This window comes from Lontra canadensis, unplaced genomic scaffold (genome assembly GCF_010015895.1).
Source record: "Lontra canadensis isolate GAN:19392208 unplaced genomic scaffold, GSC_riverotter_1.0 scaffold9, whole genome shotgun sequence".
Taxonomy (NCBI): Eukaryota; Metazoa; Chordata; class Mammalia; order Carnivora; family Mustelidae; genus Lontra; species Lontra canadensis.
Window position 1 is genome coordinate 7,054,651 of NW_022631003.1, and position 19,599 is coordinate 7,074,249.

The 19,599-nt window shown below is 41.1% G+C and overlaps 1 protein-coding gene across 1 annotated transcript; it reads right to left on the reverse strand.

Annotated features, from left to right (window-relative positions):
- Window positions 1–523: 523 nt before the first annotated feature.
- GLIPR1 (GLI pathogenesis related 1) lies at window positions 524–19,261 on the reverse strand. Its single transcript, XM_032854750.1, has 6 exons — window positions 19,012–19,261; window positions 17,552–17,794; window positions 6,476–6,588; window positions 3,106–3,188; window positions 846–872; window positions 524–748 (listed from the first exon to the last, which is right to left on the reverse strand). Exons 1-6 carry the CDS (start codon window positions 19,183–19,185, stop codon window positions 594–596), a joined length of 795 nt encoding a protein of 264 aa, XP_032710641.1. The 5' UTR covers window positions 19,186–19,261; the 3' UTR covers window positions 524–593.
- Window positions 19,262–19,599: the final 338 nt, after the last annotated feature.

A 19,599-nucleotide genomic window follows, 5' to 3' on the forward strand; every position in this document is an offset into this window, starting at 1 on the left:
GGAAAATAAATGCAGACTTTGCAGTGCTCTCTCTAATGCTAACAGGTAAACATTTGGGCTTATTTCTTTTTATAATCTCATTTTACATTATGTTTAAACAACCCACAAGCAAAAAAAGCAAGGCCTCTTAAATCCCTTAATTACTATTCTGAGTCTGGGAAAATGGTAAACCAAAGACCTCAGATTGCAAGAGAGTGGGGAAAACCAGATGTTTAGAATTGAAGCAGCATGCAGCAAGTTATGTAGAAATGTTTTTACTAATGAGGGCCAGTGGAGTACTTTGAATTACCTAAATCGAACACATTCATTTTGTAGTTTTAGAAGCTAAGACACACGGAGGCTGGGTACCTTACAGAAGGTCACAGCTGTGGTAGCCTGAAAACAAAGCTTATTCATAGAAAAGTGGAAAGTAAAAATGAGTTTATTCTAGAGGTAGGAAGTTGAACAGTATTTTTCTTTTTATTAAGGGTTTAGTGCAACAACATTTTTTTCTAAAATGTTTTAAAATTAGAAATAAGAACTATATACCCAACTGTTAATTAAAAAAAAAAACAACCCATATGTGAATGAATTGTGTTTTTTTGTGGATTATATTAGTTCAGAAGAACTAAGTGAGGGTATTTGTGCTTGACCCAAATGGTCATTATAGCACTCAGTATTAGGATTGGTGGACTAACAATGAGAAAGAGAGATAGGTATCTGTTGCGTGAAGATACTGGCCAGTCAGGATGCACAATCGAGTAGTAATCTGTGAAACAAACATAAAATATCCTTAATTGTTGTTTCTCAGAATGCAGTAATGTAATTCACATAGATCTTAATGGAGCAATGATTTACGTACATACCTGTGACTTTGTCTCGCTTTAGGTTAGCTGTAAAGTAGGAAGAAAGAAAAAAATTTGTACTGGTGAGGCTTTATTTTGCTTAAAAAAGCTAAGTCTCTAATTATGACCATTAACTTGATTTTGGTTTCTTATAGTGTTTTTCAAACATTAGTTATTAAATATTTTTTGTACTAACTATATTAATGTGACATTTTTAAATTGACCTTTTATATAAACTTTTTGCATACTGTTACTGTAAGTGAAAAAAATTTCATATGTCATAACTAGCAGATAATAAATACAATTAAAATAGCAAACTATTAGAATTTAAAAATAAAAATAATTGTTAGTAACAGTCAACATGAGCAATTTATTAAAATATTTTCCTGGAAATAAGTTCCTCCCTGCGAAGAGCAATACTGTTTAATGATCAGTCATTAATAAAGAGACCATGACCTCTCTCTTAAAGGGATTTGGTTTGCATAATGTCATAATTATTCCTCTCTTTTCACTGAGATTTATTCAGATTTTGACATTCAGAACAGTAGGTAGGAAATTCTACATCTTCTTTAGCCTTCTTAATACTTTTTTAATCAAACAGATAACCCTTTCTACATCAGTGCTTGGCGAGCTGCTGTTGAGTTCTGTAGTGGAGTCCAGCAAGGACGTGGCCGGGGTGTTTGTGAGCAGCCCTGATCATCAAACCTGTGACTGGGCTTTGTCTGTAGTGAATTACCAGGAAGCTGCTGGTACTTTATCTTTTTTGCAGTTAATACCATGAAATCAAGAATGTGCTGTGCTCATTACACTTTTCCTTACATAGACATTTTTTTCAATGGTAAGTATTCAACTCTTGAACATTTAAACAAATGTACATTCTTGCACTAGCTAAAATCATCCCATGTATCATCAACATACCCAGCACATTATGCAAAACCATCCTGATTTGGCCTCCATGGGTATTTACTGAACCTGCCAACAGTACTTAAAGCACCAGAAAGGAATTTTTTCCTCCAATATTCGTCGTAATTTTTCAGAGATGGAATCTGTTAAAAGCTCTTTACCCTCATGCACACTAGCGTGTTTGCCTATATTCTTCTTAAGGGCCCAGGGGCTTTTCATTACTGGATCACAGCCTTCATTTTTCTCAGTTTTTATCCCATAAGATTAGAGGCCATTTAAAGCTAGTTCCCAAGATTAAAAGCTAAAACTTGAACTTTCTTCTGTCACTGTGAAGTTGTTGTTACTATCTAGATTTTTAAAGAAGAGTATTTTTTAAGGAAACATGCCTTAAAATTAGTGCTGCTTTTGCCAGCCAGACTAGGGTACAAAAGAATTAGGCATAATTCCTACCTGTTGGAATTCAGAATCCAGTGGGAAAGATAGCTAACCAGGGGCAAAATTAAATTACTCCTTAAATAATTAAAAATAATTGTCTCAGTTTTCACCATGGATTTTAAAGAAGCAGGTTTGTTCATGGGCATAAAAATGTGACAAAGTTTGGGCATAAAGAAAACACTCAACATTTGGGATTATAGGAAGGATGAATTTGTGGATAATAGGTAATATTTATTGAATGCCACTGTATGCCAGTTTCTTGTTCTAAATATAAATATTTTCCTTTTTTCTTGATCTGTTTCATCAAACCTGTGAAGAGATACTGCCATCTACACTTTATTGTTGAGGAAATCAGACAGTTGCCCAAGGTCACAGTGGTGGAACTGGAAATTGAACCCGGTCATACTCTTTCAAAAATGTGTGGTTTTCACTCCGATATTATACTGCCTAACTTGGAAAAAATAATACGCTTTATAGTATTGTAGCAACATAAAAAAATTCAGTTAATATGTTGAAACTCTGGGAAGGGATTCATTGCATAGTGGCTACACATTAACAAAGCTGAGTGAAGTGAATGGTTGAACCAGCGGAGAAATGACCACTCAGCTGATCAAAAAAGTGAAGATGAGAAATCAGTATTCACAAATCAGGAGTTTTTTTGATCTTGCTGAAATTAGCAAATCCTGGGTCTACAGTTTGTATTCTCACAGTCATTTTTTGTTGTACTGATTAGAGCTAAATAAGGAGGATATTATTTGCTTCCTTAAATTTACCTTAATGTTCATTTCCAGGACAGTAAGCCATCAGTTTGATTGCTACCTGATGCCAGCTTCCCTGAAAATAGCTATTAGGTTAAAGCAAACATTTGCATTCTTAACTCTGCAGAGAAAGTTTTATAGTTTAAAACACATAGTATTATTGGTAGATTTTTCCTTTTACTCACTGCAGAGGTTATCTAAACATTTGTCATCACTGGGGCAGGCGCTGCAAGTAGATCCTTTTCTATATGGCCTTTGGTAGCTTTGCCTATAAAGGAGAAAAAAGCTGTCCATTAGGAGAGTTGTTTTTTTTTTTTTTTTTTTTTGCAATGAAATTCACTGTGACTCTGACTAAATCTGTAGGGTGGAAGTCCATCGATGCCCAGGGTTGAGGAAAGTGGAAGCCTGTTAATATTTACAGAGTTGTAGTCTATGCGTCTATCTATGAACCTATGTCTTCACCTGTATCATCTCATTTCACTCTGTAAGACAACTATGGAAGTTATTTTTATTTTTATTTTACAGATAGGGAAACTAAAGCTCTCAGAAATTAACTTGTCAAAAATCACAAAAATGTGTACATGTCAGAGTCACAGCGAAACCCAGATTGGTCTGACTCCAGGGCAATGCTTGCTCTGCTTAACTGTCTGGCCTGGGTGATCACTACCATCCAAAAAACTGCACATTCTAAGGTCTTACGACTCACATTTACTCTTCTCAGCTTAGCAAGCCTCCATGGTTTTTATTGGACAAGAGTCCTTTAGCTGGGTTAAGTGCCTTCCAAAAGAAAAGAACGAGAGATAGGGGGAATTTCTAGTGTGCAGTTTGTTTTCACATAAAAGGTGTGATGTGAATAATAATAAGCATCCTTGAACGAATGAATTTTCACAGTAGTCTGTGGGGAAGATACTATTGTTATTTATCCCCAATATAGCTAGAGGTGAGGCACAGAGTGAAAGTAATTAACCAAGCTCATATACTAGAAAGTGAAATAATACACAGACATTTTATATCCCCATGAATATCTTCAGAGTAGTAATGATGAGACTGATAGATGCATTGCAGTAAATCTGCCATTGTACTCATAGTTTTTGGAAAGGAGTTTTTAACTTTTTTGTGTCATGGTACCTTTGGCAGTTCTGGTGGAGCCTATGGACTCTCAAAATAGTTTGGTTTTACTGTTTTTTTTTTTTTTTTTTTTTTTTTTTTAGTTAGTTCAGTGCTGGGCTTGAACTCATAACCCTCATAGAGACCTGAGCCAAGATCAAGAGTTGGACACTTAACTGACTGAGCGACCTAGGTGCCCCAAAATTGTTTGCTTTTAAGTGCATAAAATAAAGTTCGTAAGATTGTAAAGGAAACCGAGTAAGCTCAAAAAGTTATCAAAATGTTAAAAATATTTTTGATATAGCAATATGTGCTTCTCAAATAAGATCTAACAAGAAGTCTAATGATGATAGTACATTTAATGATAGATTACAACCATATTTTGCGATCTCTGCAGCAAGTGGAATGTGCTATGAGAATAACTGATATTTACAAAGATAGAAGTAGTACTAACACAGAGTCACATCATTGCCTACGTGACTGAAGTGTTGTCTTTATACATAGTGAAATGTTATTTTCAGTAGAGATTAGTGAAAATAAAGATTTAACTTTTTTCCTAATCCAAGTTCATGGACTCGACTCCCCTCCCCTAACTATAGTTTTACTTCTGAAGTTAAGAAAGTTAAGGAGACGTTACTTTTTTTTTTTTTTTTTAAATCCCTATCAGTTGACTTGAAGTAGGGGCGATTTTTTTTTCTTTTTAAGATTTTTTTATTTATTTGACAGAGAGAGAGACACAGCGAGAGAGGGAACACAAGCAGGGGGAGTGGGAGAGGGAAAAGCAGGCTTCCTGCTGAGCTGGGAGCCCGATGCCGGACTCGATTCCAGGACCCTGGGATCATGACTTGAGCTGAAGATCGCCAATTAACTGACTGAGCCACCCAGGCGCCCGAGACATTACTTTTTATTAACACATTGTTTCCAACACCAAATATATGTTCTAATTTTGTTTGGCTCCAAATTAATCTAGGTTGTTTCAGAAACCATTCATCCTCATGCCTACTTTACACTGTGGAAAATAGTCAAAGGAATATTCTGATAACAATTATAAAAGACCTCCAAAATACACATTAATCATGGGGATAGCTTTCATTGTTAGAAAGCACAGTACTTATTGAGTGGTCAAGTTCTACAATGTTTTTAATAAAATCGTTTGTGCTATGTCATTCTTTTTGTTGAATTGTGTATTCCAAACTGCAAAGAAAAAGAAGAAATTACTACTGCAAAACCGGGCTAAAGACAAGGCAGTTGTGGAATTCTAGGGAAATGGCAGAATTCATCCCAGGAGAAATAACGCTACTGGAAAGGCCTCATTTGTCTGGATAGGAACAGTTGAGACCAAGGGCCCTAAAGTATTCTGTCCCTAAAGAAACAGGAAATGTTAGTGTTTCCCCAGGTAGCCTAAGAGGGAGAGGGCCCCGGGACTGAGGAAGAGAAAAGACAGACTTTTTTTTTTTCTAAGTAATCTCTGTGCCCTACATGGGATTCAGACTCAACCCTGAGATCTGTGAATACTTCTCAAATAATCACCATTGCCGGGTATTACATATACCTGGTATTTTACTTCGCTTTCTCGTGTAATTTTTATAGCTACTTGGTAAGAGTTGCTTTTATTATCCTGATCTTTTGGAAAGGAAACTGAGGTTCAGAGAGATCAAGTAACTTGTCCAAGATCACACAGTAAGTGAACCAAGGTACTGAGTCTCAAGACCCTGTATCTTAACTATTAAGCTATATAAATGTCACGAAAAGTCACCACTGATTGACTTAATGGCTTTGGCTGGGTTCTCCTGGGTTTTCCATATTTTCTGACTTTGGGATTTTAAGTCAAAGTTGTTCTTTTCTGAATGACACCGGATTTTAGTCCTTTCACTCTCACCTACACTCAGTCAAACTATCAAACATTTCTTCTGAACATTGCTTTAAGGAAAGAGAGAGAGGCTTCTAACAAATCTTTTGGAATCCCAAAGACTGGAAAAATCCAGATTTCAAGGGCAACAAATTAAAGAAAAAAAATGTTGGGTGCCTAAGTGTCTCAGTCAGTTGGGCTTCTGCGTTTGGCTCAGGTCATAATCCCAGGGTCCTGGGATCGAGCCTCACATCGGACTTCCTGCTTGGCAGGAAGCCTGCTTCTCCCTCTCCCTCTGCCTGCTGCTCTGCCTACTTGGGCCTTCTATCTCTCCGTCAAATAAATAAAAACCTTAAAAAATATATGCGTTGTATGTGTGTATGTTTATGTAACACTTGTAAAGGGTGAACACAGAGAAACACATACACTGAAAAAAATGTACCAGGTGTTAATGGAGTAGATCTCTGGGTAGAGGAAATAATGGTGATACTAATTTTCTTTTTTACACTTTCTTTATCATCCCAATATTCCACAATGAAAATAAATACTTCTAAAGTAGATTTTAAAAAATTTAGAAAGAGGTTGATGTGGGTACTTACCCTGGTCCGTAGTTGCATATGAAATGTGCTAAGTTGGTTAAATGTCTAATGCCATCGACTGTGTGGCAATGCTGTACTGCACATCCAACTTTGTAACTGTTTGCCCACACGACCTGAAAGAAAATAAGGATTTGTAGCAAGAGAGAGACAATAAAGTGAACATCTGAGTATGATTAGGCCTTCCTCAACATAGTGAGGTGTGTTCACTCTGGCAGGTAGAGCCGTTGCTACCGGGGAGCATGCAAGTGCTTGGAATTCAGCTGGAAACAAGAATTGGAACTATTATTATTGGGGTGTGAGTGTGTGAAATGATACTAAGATAATTTCTGGCACTTGAAATAAAATAGGGAGTGCTGGGGAGATGGGGCTGAGCCTGGGGGTCCAGAGAAGGTGTCCTGGAGGAGGGGACACACTGGGGATGAACACGCAGAGACCGAAATGTGGGAGGAAGAGCCTTCCGTGCCGAGGGAGCAGAGGAGCAAAGGCCCCGTGGTGGAACTGGCTTGTCTGTGAGAGTGGCAGAGAGAAGGCCCACAGGGCTGGGATCCAGGCAATAGGGAGACTCACTGGCGTTGAGGTAAGAGGCAGAGGGCCAGGTTGTGGGAAATCTGGTAGGCAAGTGAGCATAGACTCTTTTTTCCCATCTCAGGAGGCTCTCTCATTGTTATGAAGTCAGTGGACTGAGAAGAACAAAGGAAGAAAGAGGGTGGGCATTTGAGAGGCTGTTATAGTGGTACAACAAAGACAAGATGGTGGCCCACACGTGGGTGGTGGTAGTGGCACATTCCTGGGAATCCATCAGGTTCATGGTTCAGCTTCTAGCTAAAGCTGAAAGGATTTACTTTTGCTTTGAATGTGGAAGAAGTGGGAATATTTGGGGCCTGAGTAACACTTCCTAAGATTAGGAAAACTAGGGAAGAAAGAGGGTTAGGGGGAGCATGGACAAGGGTTCTGTTCAGGTCTGGTGACCTCTGAGATGCCTATGAGACGTGCAAGTGCAGAGTGACTTTGGGGCTGAAAAGTGGCCATCTACAGTTCAGGGGACAGAGCGAGGCTAGAGATAGAAATCTGGAAGACACCGGAATAGATCAGGTCATAGGCAAAGATAATAAATAAGTAAATGAGAGCATGGGATAAAGAGAAAAAATCAACCAGCAAAGCAGATTGAAAAAGAGTGCTGAGTGACATAGGAGGGAAACCAAGGACAGAGGCAGCCTCAGGGAGAGGGGCCTGGCTATCACACTGGACCCCAGGGTCAGAATTTTCCCCCAATTTTTGAACAAGGGACTTTACATTTTCATTTTGAATGAAGCACCACAAATTATACAGTTCATCTTAACCAGGAGTGTTTGATGTCACAGAAGCCTAAAGAAAAAAAAAAAAAACACCACATTTTTGAAGACCTAGTGTCTGGAGATAAACCAGCAATTAAATGCATTCCTTTTTACAGTGATACCAAATTGCATGTGAAATTATTTTTACTCATTTTTTTTCAAGAGCAATTTTGTGACAAGAATTGTGCCAAATATGGGAGATACAGAGGTGAATGAGTTGGAGCTGGGGTGGGGGGGTGCCTTTACAAAATGTAGAGAAAAGCTGCCATGGGGCCTTTATGCAAGGGTTTGACTGTGGTGTGGGTGGGGACAGAGGGGGCTCAGGCACCGGCCGGCGTGGGAACCTGCTCTGACCTAGTGAGATGGAATCGAAGCCCAGTAAGCTGGTCTAAGAGCCAGGAGAATTCTTCCCGAGAGGGCAACGCATGCTAACCCAAGAGGAGAAAGACTCACCGAACTGAGACAAGGCTGGTGTGGCTGCAGGAAAAAGTTCAAGTTTACTTAAAAAAAAAAAAAAAAAAAAAATCAGTGAAAACCTCAGGGAGAGAGAATTGAGTGAGGATAGATGTGGATCTGAGTCTGTGCTTCTCCGAGGCTTAGAGTGGGGCTGTGGGTGAGGGAGAGGTGAGGGAGGCTGAGCGGGCAGGAGGGAAGGGAAGGTAGGGCCACAGCTCTCCACATGCTGTCCTCTTTGGTTTGGCAACTGGGGAGACCATGGGATGGCAGCTGCTGCTGTCCCATAGAGGAGGAGAAGCGCTCTCCTGAAGCAGGGACGGGTTCCCTTCCTGATCAGCCTTTCATCTCACACAGGAATCCCCTGCCTGGAGGCCTCTAGCTCAGGCTGAGAAGCCTCTCTTTATGGCCATGAATCCTTGACCTGATCCTTGCACTTATACTTTCCAATCGTTTTTGCATTTATTTAAAAAGTTTTAAATTTCTCTTCATTGTATCTCAGAGCGATTCCACCTCTTTAAAATACAGGTTTCTGGGCCCATCTCAATCCTGCTGAAGGAGAGTCACTGGAATTGTCCTTGAAATCTGTATTTTTTTTAATTGAGATATCATTTATATATAACATTACGAGTTTCAGGTGTACAACATAATGACTCAATATATTTATACACTGTGAAATGATCATCATAATTGATCTAATTAACATGTGTCAGAAAGAAAATCACTGGCCTGAAGGGGTGTCACTTATGCTAGGCCATGTCACCCAACTGGGGCCTACGGCCTAACCTAATTGCACTTTCAACCTTGCCCCCACTTTTTTTTTTTTTTTAAGATTTTATTTCTTTATTTGAGAGAGAGAGGGAGAAGCAGGCTCCCCACTGAGCAGGGAGCCCAATGTGGGGCTTGATCCCAGGACACTGGGATCATGACCTGAGTCAAAGGCAGACGCTTAATGACTGAGCCACCCAAGCAACCCCAGAAATGCAGTCTCAACAGATCAGTCAGGAACTTTCTGGTCAGCACCAATAAGCCAATCTGTCCCAGGGACCTCTCCATCCCCCAAAGGAAGATGAGGTAAACCATCTAATTAAGATCCTTTTCTCCCCAAAGGAAGATGACCTCACTCAAAATAATCCTTTTTCCTGTTTCTGACTTTTTGTCCTGCCTTTAAAAACCTTTCCCTTTCCGTAGCCCTTTGGAGTTCCCCTCTGCTTGCTGGGTGGGATGCTGCCTGATTCGTGAATTAGTTAATAAAGCCAATTAGATCTTTAACATTACTTAGATGAATTCTTGTTATTTAACATGCCCAATACCATATAGTTACAGATTTTTTTCTTGTGATGAGAATTTCTAAGATTTACTCTCTTAGCACCTTTCAAATATATACTACAATATTGCTAGCCATGGTCAGTCAGCATGCCGCACGTTACAACCCCGGACTTGTTATTTTATAACTCTAAGTTTGAGCCTGTAACCACGTTCACCTATTTTGCACCCCCCCCCGCAACCCAAGCAACCACCAGTCTATTCTCTAAGAGTTTGCTTTTTGTTTAGATTCCACATTTAAGATGGTATTTGTCTTTCTTGGCCTAACTTAATTCACTTAACAAAGTGCCCTCCAGGTCTATCCACCTTGTTGCAAACAGCAGGATTTCTTCTTCAGGAAAATGTGTTACATATGCCATAAAAAAAGAGTAAAATCTATATTTTAATGGGTTCTGTAAGTGATTACTATGCATGTTAACTGGGTGCAGTGTCATCTGTGTTTTCCTCTTGCTATCACCTTAGTAAATCATCTTATATTTTTTATTTTTTGGTCTTTGAACACTTTCTTCAGGTGTTGTTTTATCTCAAATATTCTTAATCTTTGGGCTTCCCACACACACATCTTTAACATTTTACACTGTTTCTTTTGTTTTACTGTCTTTTACTTTTTTTGGTCTGGCCTCTTTGTTTCCAAGGGTGTGTAATGTTAATTACCATTCACTTTGTTTTAATTGGTCTCTCTTTTTTTAAAGTCAGTTTGTAATTAACACCCAGTAAAACCCATCCTTTTTAGGTGTCCAGTTCCATGAATTTTGGCAAAACATAGTGTGTGGCCACCACCATATTCACGACCTAGAACACATCCACCGCCCCCAAAAGTTCTCTTGTGTTCCTTTGTGGTCGTCTCTTCCCCCATTTCTCGGCCCCTGACAATCACTGATCTGTTTTCTGTCCCTATCATTTTGCTTTTTCCAGAATGTTACAGAAATGGGATCAGTTTAAATGTGGTTTTTCTGCTCTGGCTTCTTGCACTAAGCATAAGCATTTGAGATCCGTTCGTACTGTTAGGCTCACTTCTTTATTGCACGAATGTCCCACAGTTTATTCTCCATTCAGGTTGGTCTCTTTTTAAAAGCTTTTGGGCATTTAGATTCTGGGTTCAACTTGTGGGGTCCAGGGCTACAAGATGGAGTTCATATTCCAGCCCGGCCACTCACTCCGTGACCATGACCTTAGCTTCCTTCACTATTTAGTGAGGATAACACTATCGACTCCACGGACCTCTTTTGACATTTTCAATGGGCTCGTAAGAACGTACTCAGCAAATGTTCATGTTTTATTCTCTAATTACTAATTTTCTTCTGTTTTAAACTTTTTGAAAACTATCTTTTTATCAGTCAGATTCCTATTGTATGTTTTCATTTATTTTACTTTATTTTTTAAAATGGTAAGGAAGAAAGCCTAATTATAAGAAAATAAAGAGAACTATTGATTACTGGGAATTCACCTGGTGCCAAGGTAGTGTTAAACGCTTTCCATGCAACATCATGTTTAACTTTGTAACAAATCACAAAAGAGGTATGGCTCCTATTTTTATAGATGAAAGTTGGAAGCTACCTCTGCCTGACCACAAAGTACTGTGAGGACAGTCCATGCCCTGAGCAAGATGCTTCAGAGTGCTTTCCCTTTTAGCGGAACTAGGAACGACTCTTTATTCCTTTCTAACAAAAACATTGCATCTGGGGAACTTACAGGGGGCAGGTATGTCTCTCATTTGGAGCTACTGCCCTCTTCCTACCATCTTTCAAGTCTCAGTATGAGTCCTTCTGACTCATTACCAGGCACCAAGTCACGAGTATGGTGACACTGCAACATATATAAAACCAGATAGATAAACTGTGAAATATGCCCCACTTTCATTGGTTCCATAAGAGTAACGATTTCCAGAGGGTGGCAGTGCGGCATTGATTAAAGCCAAAAATGAGATCTATGATGCCATCTAGTGGGCATTCTCAGAACTACCAAACTGAAGCGCTGCCCCGCCCGTATATTGAAGTCAAACTATTCCCAAGTTTATAAAGGCGAACTTCAAGCAACAAAATATCTAATCCTCCATATTAATATACCAAAATTATTACACAGTGCAAATCTATCTCTAGTGAAGACCGAGCTAAAGTGTTGATCTAACATGTCAAGAAATACCACATCTTTGTGAGTTAGTAATTGGATCTAAATCTATTGTCTTCACTCTGTACAACAAAACTGCACCAGCCAAAATCTGAAAATAGCTTGCTTTTTATTAGTAGAAGATAAGGATAAGTGAGGGGTTATAATATCCACTTGAGGTAATTTCCAGCAAGAATTTAAAATGGCAACTGAGTGGTCTTGAACCTCCCAATAACATTTCTTGCAAGGATGAAAACATTATATTCTAACCTAAAGTCATGTTTACCAGGCCGTCAAAATCTTCCTCCTATATAATTGGCAAAAAGACCAGTTCATGAAGGAGATCTAAGCTTTGTTTAATGGCTACTAAGTACCAGCCCTTTACTAGATAATTTATATAGTTATCTACCAAATTTATATAAATCCTATATAAATGTATATAATTTATATAAATCCTATTATATAATCCTCATCACATACCTGATATCTGGAGCCCAGCTCTTCCTCTTACTAGCTATGTGACACTGGGAAGACAACTTCTACTTCTTTTTTTTTTTTAATTAGGCAAAGAACTTTATTAGCCTTGTTTCAAACTTTATTCTGAGGTTTCTTCAGCTTAATTAGCTGCTAAGAATGAATTGTGTCTAAGCAAAAGCTGAAAAGAGCATAGTGTCCAAGAAGTTTGGGCTTTAAAAATTAAATTAGAAATCTAGATTTCATCAGATCCATGGACAAAATTTTTAAAAGCAGTCATCATATAAAAAAGCAGCTCCCAGTAACTTAAGCCTGTCTTCTTCAGAAGATGACTCAGGTCAGTTTGCTTCATTCTTGGAAGCCTCATCAGAATTCCACAAGATCCAGGGGTACCTGGGTGGCTCGTGGGTAAGCATCTGCCTTCAGCTCAGGTCATGATCTCTGGGTCCCAGGATCCAGTCCACACATAGGGCTCCCAGCTTGTGCCCTCTCTTTCTCTCTCTGTCAAATGAATAAATAAAATCTTTAAAAAGAAATTCTGCAAGATCTGGAACTTCATCCTCCTCCTCCTCCCCCTCCTCTGTGGTAGCAAATGGTGCTTTTCTGTCCAGAGACTGTGTGGGCAGCTTAGCCATTCTTCCTGAACTGGGCGGCCTGTCTGCACCAGGTTGCTTGAAGACGCTGGGCAGCCTTTCTGTCAGCTGCTCTGTCTCCACACTGCCTGTGGTGGCCGAAGTGTTCACTGCCAGGGACGCCTGAACTTTTCGGCTTGTGAAGGGAGATGGCTGTTTCTTGGTTTGTGAGCATAGTTGTTTCTTCAATCCAGAGATATTGTTAACCCCTAACTTCTTTAAGGAGACCTGAAGTTTTTTATTATCTGCTGTAGCCATTCTATGCACCACTGATGTGGGAAACAGAGGCGGAAGAAAAATTATTAAATTTCCTTACCCACTAACAAGCCCTTAAAACAGGCAGAGTGACATTCCTCTAGGGACTCGAGTTCCTCCACTTTAACACTTTGCTAAGGGCAAAGGGCAATCCTAGCCTGACCGACCTCTACCCCCAATAAGAATCCTGTAGGTCTACTTAAACAATTCCTTTGGAAACCTTATCTCTAAACCCTCCAAGATAGTGTTGACAATCATTCCCAAGCATATGGCCCACTGATATACATCTAAAGGGTCTCCCGAAAACGTTTTATTACTGGTAATGAATAACCTTTTTCCCAACAACAGCTAGCTCCCCAAGGTCCTGGAAACCTTGCTTCCAAAATTCCTTAGAGACTAACACCATTCCTGACCCCCTCCCAACTTGCAAGCATGTAATGGACCACCCCTCACAACTCCAGGTGTAAGGACCTATTTTACTGTCCCTGCTCCCCTTCCCCCAGGGGACTTAAAAAACAAGTCCTGGAAACCAGCTCCAGGTGTGGAGGCCAAGAAAAACAAGGCTGTACCCACCTCCAGTCTAGCCCTGACATAAGTACACCCATCTTGGCAAAGCAAAAGCTGGCACCTTGCACTATAAGAGTGGGTTAGCCTAAGAGTGGCCATCCTGAAGGCCGGGAAGCCATTTTACTGAGCGTCCCTAACCAGCCCACAGGGCGCACGTAACTTGAGATAAGAGAAAGTAGCTAAAACCTAAGAAACAACTTAATCATATGCCACCAGGGCGGTTAGGCGACGGCGCCACAGGGACCAAATGTTAAAGAAAAACAAATAGTTAACTTGCAGAGATCACAATCCTGCAAGACAGGAGTCTCTCTTGGTTTGCAAATGTCCTGGTGATTTACAACAAAAAGGGCTATCTCTTCAATGGCCCAATTTCCAGAGACAAATGAGGCCAAAGGTTGCCCTTCCCACCATAAAACTGTAGGAGGCTGAGGCCGAAGGAGATGTAATTAAGGTGAAAGTTCTTCTAACCCTAAATCTCACTTAACCGCCAGGGTGACGCTGGGGTGGCAAAAAGTTAAAAGTTAAACTGTCAAAGTGTGGTGCAAGAGATGTATGTAGCCATGAAAAAGTGCCTTGAAAATGCTATATAAACCCTTGGCTTTGGGTGCTCAGGGTCCTTGTTGAAACCCGCTGCACCGGGCGGATACTTGGACCCTAGCTAACTGGAAATAAACATCGCTCTGTGACTTGCATTATCGAGAGTGTTCTCTGTCTAATCGAGGGGTGGTTGACTCCGTACCCTAACACAGGGCAGCTCTTTCTGCCCACGGGTCCTGTCCCCCCCCTTATTATTTATTAAATAATAATAATTATTATTTAATAATAAACTTATTAAAGTTTATGCTTTAATAAACCACCATTTTGCGCCAAAGACATCTCAAGAGTTCTTTCTTGTCCGTGGGCTCCGAACTCTACGTCACTGAACCCTATCTATATTCTAAGACTTCATCACCACCTTCTTTGTGCGAGCAGTTCCTTTCCCCTGCGATGCGCACGTGTACTTGCAGTTTGGCGAGTTTCTCCTGGTTCCTGATTGTTTCTTTCAATGCGTGGCAGAGGAAATGGAACCTTACTCCGGGGACTGGGGTTGGTGTTCAGGGGGTCTCCCGCAGACCAGCTAAGATCAGATGCACACAGGCGAGGACGTGAGATCTGGGGAAACAACTTCTTCACCTCTCTGAGCCTGTTGACTGGGATGTCATCTAGGATGACTGCGGCTTCTGACAGGTTTGTGGTGAGATTCGAAGGAGATCTGAAACTACGGAGAGCTGAGTACCACACTCTCTTAAAAGTAGTTGCTGCGGCTGCTTTATCCCAGACCCAGAGTGTCCCTGGACTTCCCTCTCCAGGATAAGGCTTGCTTTTCAGAAGTGGGGGTAGGAAGTAGTTGTCTCTAATCCTGAGAACAGGTTAGGATCACTCAGCATGGGCTCTGATACCTGTATGCAAGAAAATGAGTTTTCTCATGTCCGAAATGTGAGCCCTTCTTTGTCCTAGATGTAAGGGGAAATTTTACAAGTAAGCTCTGCTAATTTGGAGAGGGCCGTCTCTGAAATCTCAGGTCTATATGACGTAAAATCAAGTTTCCTCCTCTTGTTTTTAGTCCCTAGAATGACGGAAATGGAGTGTGTTGACTTGCATGGTTTAGGAGTCTGTGGTCGGGACGCCTGGGCGGCTCAGATGGTTAAGCATCTGCCTTTAGCTCAAGTCACGATCTCCAGGTCCTGGGATCCAGCCCCACATCTGGCTCCTGGCTGACTCAGCGGGGAGTCTGCTTCTCCCTCCCCCTCTGCCACTCCCCCTACTTGTGTGCTCTGTCTTTCTCTCTCAAATGAATAAATGAAATCTTTAGGAAAAAAAAAAGGAGTCTGTGGTTAGTTTAGCAGCCCTTTGATCTTCTCATATTTGGTATGGTGAGCTATTAGTCATTCTTCTGAAGTACAAGGCTCATTTGTACCCACTGTATATCTGTTAGTTTTGCCTGGAGATCTCTTCCTTTACTGTTCCATCTGATAAACTCACACTTAGTTTTCAAGAACCAACTGATATGGCTCCTGCTATTTAAACGATGCCTATGTCTCCAGACCTCCCTTTGGCCAGATACGTTGCTGCGTCCTCTTTGCCCACACAGCACCTTGTCAGTTTCCTCACAACGCACCACTTAGCGCCGTATTACATCTACTTACACACGTCTCTCCCCAAAGAAGGTCACCTCCTAAGGGTCAGGGGCCATTGCCATCTGTGTCCCTCATTCCCTGCCCCACCCCGCATTTCTCTTCACTTTGACTTCTTAGCTATTGTACTCCTCAGTAACTTGGTAGGACATAAGCTAGCGTCCCAGGCTCTGGTTGGCAGGGATGCCTTACAACAGTGCCTCGTGCAGGGTAGAAGCTTAAATACAACTGAATGAGAGTCGGTACCGGCAAACTGACAATTATTTTTGAAAATTTAAACAGCCCCACGTTTAATGGTACCAGGTACCCCTTGCGGACAACCTGGAATTAGCTTTCTGGCCCTTGAGGACTTGTGGGATTCTGATGGAATCAATTTTCTGGTTACAATTTTTTTGTGAACATAAGCCAAGATGTATGATTTATGGGATAAATCTAGGGGAAACCTTATTTTTATTTTCCAGAAAGGGACAAATGCTACTGGTGGTTTGATAACTTCCTTGCTTACAATAATCTTGAGGTGAAAATGTCACTGAAATCTGCCCTTCCCCTCACATCATAATAATAAATAGCGATGCCAACCTTGTTTTACCTGGAACCACACCACTGAGACCAGAGGCTCTATAAGGCTGAACTACACTGAGAGTTTTTCCAACAATATTTTGCTCTTTAAAAACACCTATTATTCCAAGTTAACTACCTTGTTAGAAATGTTTTTGGGGGTGCCTAGGTGGCTTAGTGGGTTAAGCCTCTGCCTACGGGTCAGGTCAAGATCTCAAGATCCTGGGATCAAGCCTTGCTCAGCAGGGAGCCTGCTTCCCGCTTTCTCTCTGCCTGCCTCTCTGCCTACTTGTGATCTCTCTCTGTCAAATATATAAATAAAATCCTAAAAAAAAATGTTTTTGCTCTCAGATCTCATTCCAACACATTTTTATACATTAGAACCAGCCAGGCATGGGTTCAGCCCCTTTAGTTATTGGCTTGACAACGACTGCCAGGAAATGAAAGTAAATAAGTGAAATGTGGTGGGGATAGGAAGGCAGCAGAGTAAGAAGACCACAGAAGATGCTACCAGAAGGATATGTTTCCACATGTTGCAAACATGCCATAGGGGGTTAAAAAACCAAAACCAGCTTGAGTTAAAATAAAAACAAACCAAAACAAACAGACAAAAAACTCAATGGGCACCTCTGAATGTGGTGACTGGGACTAAATACTGTAGATTTGGGGGGCGGATTAGCCACAGGATGGTTTACTTAACACTGTGGCCTCTCACTGTTGTTTTTCTCGTCCTCTGGGACACATCATGGGCTCTCTCTGCCCACGCTCGGAGGAACGGGAGGATATGAAATTGAAGCCTCAGTCAGAGAGGCTTATTTCTCCCAATTTTAGAGCCCCAAATCAAGTCTCCAATTTCATAGAGGACCCATCCCTGAAAATGCATTCAGTCATCACATCCTCTAAGGCCCACAAATGGAATGAAATCCCCCAGGGGGGTTGCTGTTATTAAAACATTGGAAGTCTGTCCAGACTGGTGAGCCTCACGGTTAGGTTTACGCCCATAACTGAACTCTTCAAGCACTACCTCCCGGCTACAGAAGTTTGCTCTACTTACTTATTTTTAAAGGAATCTTGCAACCCCTACTCTTTCTTATTTACAGGTGCAGCAGCTTACTAGATACTTTCTTAACACCAGATTCCAGTTTTCTCCTTACACTTGAAAAGACGGTTTCAAGAGAATACAGGGCAGACGCTTACCTGAGTGTAATGGCCACAGACCTTGGTGCATCTCTGAGTCTCAAAGTCATAGTCCTGAACTTCACTGTGCCAGCTTGTGATGGCTGAAGATGCAGAGAATAGGGATAGAGAGCCAGTCCAGATGTTTTCTCCCACTGAAGAGAAATTGGGGTGCAGCCTGTTCGAATGCAGCTGTCCATTGTGTGCAAACTTACAGTTTCTTGCCCACGCTTCTGCAATTAGGGCTAGTGCTGGGTCCCACGTCTGCCAAAAGGAACGTTAAACAACAGGAAGGTCAAGAATGAAAATTGTGGTTTTTGAAGATCTTTCAACTACCGTGAGGAAAAAGAGTTGAAGGGGGATCAGTGTAGACACTGAAAGATGAGAACGCTGGTGATGAGAGGGTGACTCAGCCTCCTACAGTTGAGAGAACAGAAAGCCTTCACATGTCACAGAACAGGAATTAGCCTCTTGCACAACCTTCCAGCCCTGTAGGCTGTAGGTAGGCACCACTAAATCTTTGGAGAATCAGGAAACATTACAGGCCACTGCACTCCCCTCACTGTCCCTTTAAAACAGTCTAGGCGAGGCAGAGAGCCTGGAGCTGGATTTTGGACCAGAGTCTGCCTCCAACCCAGGTGGCCAGTCTCCTGAATTAAGCAAGTTGCCATTCCTTTCCATTCAGAAAGAATGAAAACTGTCACCAGACAATGTACTAGGAGTGAGCAGAGTGAGAATCTGAACGGGGATGAGGCGTGATGAGGGTAATGACCGGCAAAGAGAAGGAGTAGCTGCCCTCAGGTCCTCCAGCTAAGTGGGGTCGACTGTAGAGGGCCAGTGGGAAACCTGATGATTGAGTTTTGCAGAATTCAGAATCTAAATGAGGGACACAGATCAGCATTTCACTGTGGGCCCATTACATGCAGAATATGCTGTGTTTCACATAGTTTATATAATTTAATATACAAAATGTGGCCCTACCCTAAGGAACCTAGACACGTTAAAAACCCTGCTCATAGCCACAGAGCCGGGACTCAAACCCAAACCTGATTCAAAATCATATCCTTTCCTGAGATGCCATGCTACCCTCTTGAGAAGGCCAATTGTCTGCCAGCAACAACAACAACAACAGCAACAACAACAACAACAACAAAAAGCAAGTTTAGAGCCAATATAAACCAACAACAAAACCTTCAAAAATTAACTGGGAAGAAAGCGTCAAAAAAAAAAAAAAAAGTAAAATCTATCTATAACCAGAGGAAAGGAAATATCTCAAAAGAGAAGTGAAAGGTACTTGCTGAGCTCGTTTACGAGAGCTGAACTGGATTAGTTTTGACCACAGATTATGAATTCACCACACCCATGAATCAAGATGAAAAAAATAATAAAAGCATTCCGGATTAGCAAGGATTTACCTCCCAAGTCAGTACACATTAGTTGTTTTTTACTTACTTATGCCACGATACTGCTCTTTTCCTTACCATGTATAGCATAGCACTGGCTGTTGGTTTCACCTCTGATCGGAACTTGTTATGAATTTGAACACAGTCTTTGATGAAATCTTCATTTTTGATGTCTGGCAAACTGTTCGCTCCATATTCATGACTGGGAACTACGGAAACCAGCCAAGCTGTCATCACAAGAGCGACTTGCATGCTCAGTGTGCCTGGCACGGAGTCCCGGGAGGCGGGACCCCAGAGCCACCGCAGGTCGTGACCGGCTGCCTCTCTCACCGTTACTGACTTCAGCTTTCAGAAAAAACAAAAAGCAGAACTTGAGCTCATCACAAGTTTAAAAAAAAAAATGGGTTTCTCCTTATATGGTTTGTGGCCACTTTGGGGCTTTTAACCCCGCCTTCTCAGTGGCTTTCAGTAACACAGCACCTACTATAACTTAGATTTTTATGAAGCTACATCAGACTTTCTTTTAGTTAGGGGATATTTCCAAAGGAAATTCTAGAATCTCCAGAAATAACAGTCTCAAATTTTTATGGAGGTTCTGGTGGTTAAATAAAAACATGTTTCTTACTTCTATAAACGTCTGGCAAAATGCTTTTCAGAAACTTTTTT